Source organism: Pseudorasbora parva, chromosome 7, assembly GCF_024679245.1.
Source record: "Pseudorasbora parva isolate DD20220531a chromosome 7, ASM2467924v1, whole genome shotgun sequence".
NCBI classification, from domain to species: domain Eukaryota; kingdom Metazoa; phylum Chordata; class Actinopteri; order Cypriniformes; family Gobionidae; genus Pseudorasbora; species Pseudorasbora parva.
In genome coordinates, this window is record NC_090178.1 from 16,644,444 (window position 1) to 16,652,639 (window position 8,196).

General features: G+C 35.9%; 1 protein-coding gene across 1 annotated transcript in view; it reads right to left on the bottom strand.

Annotated features, from left to right (window-relative positions):
• Positions 1 to 7,882, bottom strand: part of si:dkey-22o22.2 (neural-cadherin) — a 147,831-nt gene extending 139,949 nt beyond the window's left edge. Inside the window, exon 1 of the mRNA XM_067448317.1 lies at positions 6,990 to 7,882. Within this exon, the coding sequence (XP_067304418.1) occupies positions 6,990 to 7,686 (697 nt within the window). The 5' untranslated portion in view covers positions 7,687 to 7,882. The remainder of the gene's footprint in view (positions 1 to 6,989) is intronic.
• Between the last annotated feature and the right edge of the window lie 314 nt (positions 7,883 to 8,196).

The following is an 8,196-nucleotide window of genomic DNA, read 5'->3' on the forward strand; positions in this document are numbered from 1 at the left end:
CACAGCGAGTTTTGAGTCGCTTATGGTCGGGTTAAGGTTTAATAATGTTTTAATTTGCTTTATATCGTCAGTTGAGTGTTTGATATTTCCTTTTTGTGAGCTGATGTGGCTTCGTATCACAGAATGAGGCAGACAATTAATTATTTTATAGTAGTGATGAAGTCTATGTCGATTAGCACTGCATTATGATATACTTTATTATTATGAAAATACCTAAGAAGACTTGAAGAATTCAAATACATCATGTATCGTTGCAGTCTTCATGTTTAATCAGAGTGTTTCTATCTTTTTTTATTCAGCTATACAGCGCTAGTTTCCAATAAGGGATTTCCTGAAAACATTAGTGATGTCCGGTTCGCGAACGAATCATTATTTTTAACCGGATCTTTTTAGTGAACCAGTCAAACCAGGTCACCAAATCGGACTGAATCGTTCTAAACAGTTCAAGTCTCAAATCAGAGCTGATCCCACAAGTTACTATAGTTACTAACTTTTGACATAAGTGACAGTCCCTCTGACTAGAATTACTTACCCTCGATGTTGAGAACTGACGAGCTGATGAGCTGAGCATGCGTGTTATTTGTTCAGAGGAACGAAATGCAGGTTTTAAGTGTATAAAACGAATCACGTTTGGAAACATCACATAAAGCTGTCTTATCACTGTATTATTTTAAAGTTTGGAAACACAATGGATTGTAAAACGGTCAAACTAAACATGTATTTGTTTTATCAATAATGCATGATATTTTCAGGAACAGCCTTTTTCTTATTTTATTTCTGTTTTATTATTATTATTATTATTATTATTATTAAGTCAATACACATATTATTGCTAAATATTCAGTTTGCAGCAGTTCACAGCTCAGCACATACACTGATAAAGCGGTTCTCGAGTCAGAAACGGGTTGCAGTGGTTCTCAGGATTGAGAACCGTTTCTATCGGACACGTTCGATTTTTCGGACATGTTCAATTCTGAGAACCGATGAGCTAAGACACTGAGCATGCGTGATAGCATCATCTTGAACCAAACTGTTTCTTTCGGACACCTGATGCTGATAATATGAGCACGGGTGAACCGAAGATTTGTGTAAGTTTATGTTATGTCAGTGTAAATTTGTTTAATCTGTGTAAAACATCAGTGTTTGCACGACAGTGGCTGTATTGAGTGCTTTTGCAAAACATAAATGAAAAACGTATCCAAGATGATGATGACAATAATAATTATTACTATACTAAGTTTTGATTAAAAATACTCTATATGAATGTGTTTGAATGTATTTTCATCCGCCGGGATGATAGAAATGACGTAATTACGTAAGGACGTAAAAGAACCGGTGATCCGGGTTTTTTAACCGGTTCATTGAAATGAACAGTCCGAAAGAACCGCTTCGCGGAAAAGAACCAAACTTCCCATCACTAGAAAACATCATTATACTACTTCTCTCTGAGGCAAATGTGACGTTTCTGCTCGAGGGCGCCCTCTGGCCTTCAGTATGAATGAAACATGAGTGTGTTTAGTGCCCAGCAGTGTACACTTCATCCTATTTTGGGTAAAAGTAGGAAAAAAATAAATGTTTCTGACAATCCATATGTTTTTCTTCAGTGTACAGGAGTTTAGCCCCACAATGGATGCATAAGAGGCTCATATTTCATATAAAAGACTCATTCTTGATTTTGAATAACTCCTGAAAAAAATGACAAAGTCTTTAATAATAATAATAATAATAAAAATAATAATCATCATCATCATTATCATCATCACCATCATTATAATATATGTTATAATAAATCCTTAGACATTTCTAGTGATTTTAGTCATAGCCTGCCTGCATGTTAAAACCCTGTAGGTTTAAATGGGTAAAATGGGAAAATTATGTAAAATATTAGTTATTATTATTATATTGTTATAGCATATTAATTATTAAATACACTATTTTTTAATAGTGAAAATTTTATAATAATAGTAATATTTCTCATTTTGAATAGAGTGATGGCTGCAGAAATTTGCTGTTTAATTGCATTGTAAAATACATTAAATTAGAATACACTTATTTAAAATTGTAATATTTCACAAAATTACTGTTTTTACTGTATTTTTTTATCAGATAAATACAGCCTTGCTGAGCATAACAGACTTATATTGTAGATATAAGAGATTTAGACAATTGTAATGCATTTGCTTGCATTTTTTTTTATGAATAGCAAAAAGTAGGTTTGTTTGTTTTTTCAGTTTTCAGGCTTTCCATCTGACCTGGGTGTGCACAGCTTGAGTTAGGCTAGTGTGTGACAGAACAGACAATTCTAACAATTACAATTAAGTGCACATAAAAGACAAGGGCAAGCTGCCCCTAATTACAACTAAATACACTCTACAGCTCGGATGGAGAAGAAGGACGATTGGAATCAGAGGGTCTTGAGCCAAAAGGTAAACCACAAAACTGCACTGTGACATGAATGAGGTGACCGGGGGTGAAAATGTTCAATGGAAGCTGGATGGATACTCCATGTACTGATGGTTGAGGTTCATTAGTAATGCAAAGTCATTAGTAACCATCATTCACACTGACTTGCAGTGGCAAAGTGAATAGCATTCAACAACATAGTATGCTATCCATAACATATTTATTTATTTTTGTATACCATAATGTATATATATTAATATATATATTAATAATAATAATAAAAAACTCAGCAAGAGCAGCTTTTTGTGGTAAATATATATATATATATATATATATATATATATATATATATATATATATATATATATATATATATATATATATATATATATATATTATACCACAAAAAGCTGCTCTTGCTGAGTTTTTTATTATTATTAATATAAAATTCACAATCATCAATCAACATATATTTAAAAGGTTAGTTTCTATTTTATTATTAACACTTTGGATTTCCATTAATCCATCGCAAGTCATCCAAAGAAGGTTGCTTGATAATGTTTAATGACTTTTTAATGTCTTCAATGTTTTTACTCTAATCCCATTATAAATTGACCCTAATGGAAAGTAAGTGGGACTTTGGATTTAAGTTTTCAGTCTAAAGAACAAGAATGTGAAATGTTCACAAATGTATGATCACATATATACATTATTGTTTATATGTCTGAAAGCAGAATAAATAAACTTTCCATTTATGTATGGTTTGTTAGGATAGGACTACATTTGGCTGAGATACAACTTTTTGAAAATATATATATATTTATAAAATATATATATATTTATAAAATATATATATATTTATAAAATATATATATATATATATATATATATATATATATTTACCTAATATCCTAATGATTTTTGGCATATCATTTTGATCCATACAATGTATTGTTGGCTGTTACTACAAACCAGTGCAACTTATGACTGGTTATAGGGTCACATATATGTACCTTGTAGTTTAAACCTATAAAAAATAATAACAAAGCGACTGGTAGTTTTACAATACTAATGCATACTGCATAGAATTACTCCAAAAAAAAAAAAAACACTTATTGGACCACCAGTAGCATTAGAATGACCCAGATACTATGGTGTAAATTGGCAATATAACTTACTTGAAAAAAGTTATCTAATTACGTGCATGCATTACAAAGTGTATCTACAAGGCACTTAAAGTAAACATTAGCTGACTTCCGACTGTCACGTGTCATCTTTCTCAAACATGCACCCAATTACTTACCCTTCCTTCCTCTTTTTGACCTATACCCCGGCCCTAGACAAGCTCCTCAAGCAGTTCAAAGACAGATAAACTTGTTCTTCGTAAAGAATTTTTAAAACTTTCCTGAGTGTATGGATTCTTTAAGGCTGGAAAAGAGAAGAATGTGTAAGGCACGCAAACCATTATCAGTGTTTACCAAGCCAAAGAAGGCACCACAGGGATGGTCTTTATGAGGATTAGAAAGCTGCCCCGTGGTCCCGACTGTGTGCGCTGCATAGTAATGCTAATGCTAATTGTGCAGGACAAACTGTTAAGCCTTTCTGCTCTACGAGTGACTTCTTGATGAAATGGCAAGTGACATTGGGGTGAGTCAACCATACTGGTGTCTCTCATCCAGTACTGCCGTTATACAAATGTGACAGGCCGTGATAATATAACAGACATGCAGAAGGCATATAGTTCTCCTGGTAGAGCATGAAGCTAGCAGTGCCAAAGTCATGGGTTGGGTTTCAAGGAAACTGGATAGACAGATATTAATGCAAACATACAAGAAAATATCACAGAGAAAATAGAATCACAAATCAATGAGGACAGCCCTCATGCAAAAACGCTGGCAACAAGAACAAATGAACTGCTAATTATGATTCAATCCAAATTACAACAAAAGGAAAATCTCAAATGAAAATGTCTATCCAACTGTGCAGTTGTTACCTAGAGAAGAAGCATTGTGAGTCAGATATCAAAGACTGCGGGGACTATGAGTGTGTATGTCTTCACTCTGTTAACACAGATGGGACTTTCTCATCCAAACTTTGCACACAAACGGGACAAAACAAACAGCGGCGTTCCAAAAGCACTCAAACGGACTGTGTTAGCATGAGGCTTCACAATGGATTCAAAAATAATTGTCTCCCAGAAGACCTTGCATTGGCTTGACTTCACCATACAAGCGTTAGGAGAGAGAAAGTCCTTCAAACTGCCTCCGAAAAAATGACTGTTCCCATTGTGCTGAATTCTACAGAAGAGTGGAGAGGACACTCCACTGTGTTGTAGTGTTTTGAAGAGAGGTCTGTGTTAAAATGACAGAGAGGCTAAAACACAACGTGTTCTCGTCTTTGTAGACCAGAAGATGCAGACCAGACAGTATTTTTTGTCTGCGAAATGACAAAAATGGATGCAGCATTCCAAAATAAACAACAAAGTTCCATGACCATGAACAAATTACGTTTTTTTAGTGAATCAAAAATATGCAAATTTCTCGAAATGACAAATTACACGTTTAAATCAGTCTGAAACACTGCAAAATGGACCTGCAAATGGTATAAGTAAAATATACCTAAATAAATTATGATCAAATGGAATCGAAGTGTACTCGATGGCTTATGAATCATCCAATCAAATCTGAATTACGGGACAGGACTGCTTTGTGTAATTTACACTAGAATGAAGAAGTATATTTCACTTAATTATGCTGTACTTAAGCATGCTTCACTTAATTATGTCACTTGTATCATGCTGTATTTCTTGTATCATAAAATTACTCTTATAAATAAGATTTTGGACACACTGCCCACCCATAGTCTAGACATGTGTTAGGCAGATGATACACAGACTCTTAAGTGTAGGAAAAACCTCTTGTTTAATTTTAAAAAGCCACATCTGTTCTGCTCACTGTTGATGATAGAGCTCTCATCCCAACTTAAATGATCCTGTAATTCTCCAATCAGGAGATGCAAGATCATTACAACAGACAAGACATTCCTCAAAGGACATGCAAGGAATACTTTACAGAAATGTACATAATACATCTTCTTTCTCTTTTCAAGGGAACACGTGGCACCGTTTTCTCAGAGGAGCAATTTCAGTAAACATGTCGAGAGATATATTCATCCGATCTCTTCACTTTGTCAAACAATCACTGAGTTGACCTCAATCAGACTCACAAACAACCCCAATGGCGTATTCAGGTGATGGACTGGAACCTTTGCTAGCAAAAACAAACATTTATATCCCCCAACGTCAACTACACATCTGCCCCAGCGAAGGTATTTGAGACCACATGTGCTGTCTGGTGACTTCCAGGTGAATAAATATCGCTAATTGCCCCAAACAAACAGTTGAATAAAGGTTTGCTTTTAGAGCTCTGATTAGCGAAACCAGACCTGTATGACCTCAGCCACTTAAGCTAAACTCTCAGACATAATTAGAAGACTTTCTCCATAACATTTATTCACTTGAACCCAGTTACTTGATGATACCAATTGATCTCATGAGTTTAGCCAACAAGTCCCAATGTATCCGTTTCACAATAATTCAAGCTGCGATATCAAAGTGCATTAGTGTAGTACAGCCAGAGATGTTCAGATCACAAATGGCTCATCTGCTCCAGTTTCTCCATTTCTTTGTTGATTTCAGCACAATTTTTTTTCAAGAGAACATCTTAATGGGATCTGAACACACATCTGAGGCTTGTTCTTCTCACATTTCCGTTTTTTTTTTTTTACCTGATTACCAAACTGCTGAGGATAAACATCTCTCACTCAAGTAAAACAAACAAACTGAGCAAACTTGTCCACCCCAAACATATTCTCTCTGTGAATTTATATTATTCCTGTAGCTCGAAAAGTAGCCTTGTGCGTAACGCCATGTCATGGGTTTGATTCCGAAGGAATGCATGAAATAATCAAACGTGAATGTTAAATGCATTGTGAATTGCTTTAAATAAAAACGTTTTGCAAATGCAGTGCCTATGTAATTTATATAAACAGCAGACGCAACAGTACAATAAAAACCACATATGCTGCATCACATCAAATAAAAACTCATTTTGACTGCGCATTCTTTTGAATATTGTATTAGCCTACGCTTTGAATATTAAGAATACATTTAAAATTATCAGTAGCCTAGCCTATGTCCCGAATGCCAAACATAGATAATGTACCCTACGCTGTGGCAAATAACCCCCTTTAATAACGGTAGAAATATCGATAGTCCGGGACATTGTTCTCTCCTTTATGCCTGTGCTCAGTTTTCAAATAGAATGCAAACTTAAAGGAGCAGTTCCCCTAAAATATAAATTCTGTTATTGGGAGACAATCTCAGTCACTATTCACTTTCATGATATGAAAAAGATGCAATGAAAGTGAATGGTGACTGAAGTCTCAAACATGTCATTTAGTCTGGAGAAAGTCAGGTTTTGAACAGAATATCAGTGAGTGAATGATGACAGGGGGTGCCCTCTCCTACCTTTAAATAATACAAATGAAAGTAGGCTACTGTGAATTTAAACCCGCTTTAAGCATACCTCGCATGTTGTGGATTTTAACGATGACCTCGGCTGTTGACATCAAACGATGCGCTAAGTACACGCGTCCCGAGTCTCTTTGTATCTGGACCGGTGAGTGTCCGTCCGAGACCACCTCGAACCACTTCTTCTCGAACTTCTGGTCCGGTACCGTAAAGATCAAGTCACCGACTTTCACATCTTCGGGAACTGTAACGGTGTAGGATACTGCTTCAGAAACGGCTCTTGGCTTCCTAACTCGGCTTTTAATATCGGTAAGAAACTCTATCCTGTCGGCTGTTACGTTAAACTGGCGTGTATTGTCGTTTTTATCAAGTGTCAAGTCGATTTTAACCGTCACTTCTTCTGCTGTTTTATTGCAGCGCGGCAAGCGCGCGATCAACGTATAGCTGGATTTGGACTCCTCATCAAAAGTTTTCGTGGTTTTTAAAACGAATCCTGTGTTGTCCAGATATTCAAGTGAAAAATCCGACGAGCGCTCCCCTGTCAAAACTGGTTTAAGTCCATACAAGTTAGATTCGTTGCATTTGTCTTCCAGAGGAAAAAGAAACCCAGCGACGACAGTTCCAGGCGGTGCGTTTTCCTCAGTGTGTCCATAAAAAACAGTCGAATGCACAAAAGAAGTGGCAATCAAAATAATTAAAACACATGCAGTAGGTAATCTGAAAAAAGTCGGATTCCCTAAATGCGCCCTCATTATTCCATCAATTCTGCCACTCTGTCCTTAAAATCTGACTTTTATTCCTTATGCATCAATAACATGCTACAAATGCAGCCCAAGCCACCACTGAATAAGATAAATTAGCTTTTTGTACACTATCTGCGCTTTAAATTTTCAATACAATGTGTCAATGTTTAATGTGTGGCTCCTCAACCGGCATCATTCAACCATGCTCTCGCTCATTCCCGCATCCACCGATACACAGCATCTCCATGTGGTACCCCGGGCTCCGCCTTCAAAATGTGAGCCAATCACAGTGACGGAGGGGTCGGACTGGAGTCATAGACACTCCCACTAAATTGAAATTGATACAGCTTTCAATGGTCAAAACAAGCGAGTCCAGGCTGCAAGGATGCGGTTTAAATTGTTGAACAGACAATGGGTCTTCCTATAAAATATTTTTAGATTCTTTTTACAGCAATATTACCGCTCAAACGTTTGGGGTCAGTAATATAGATAGATAGATAGATAGATAGATAGATAGAT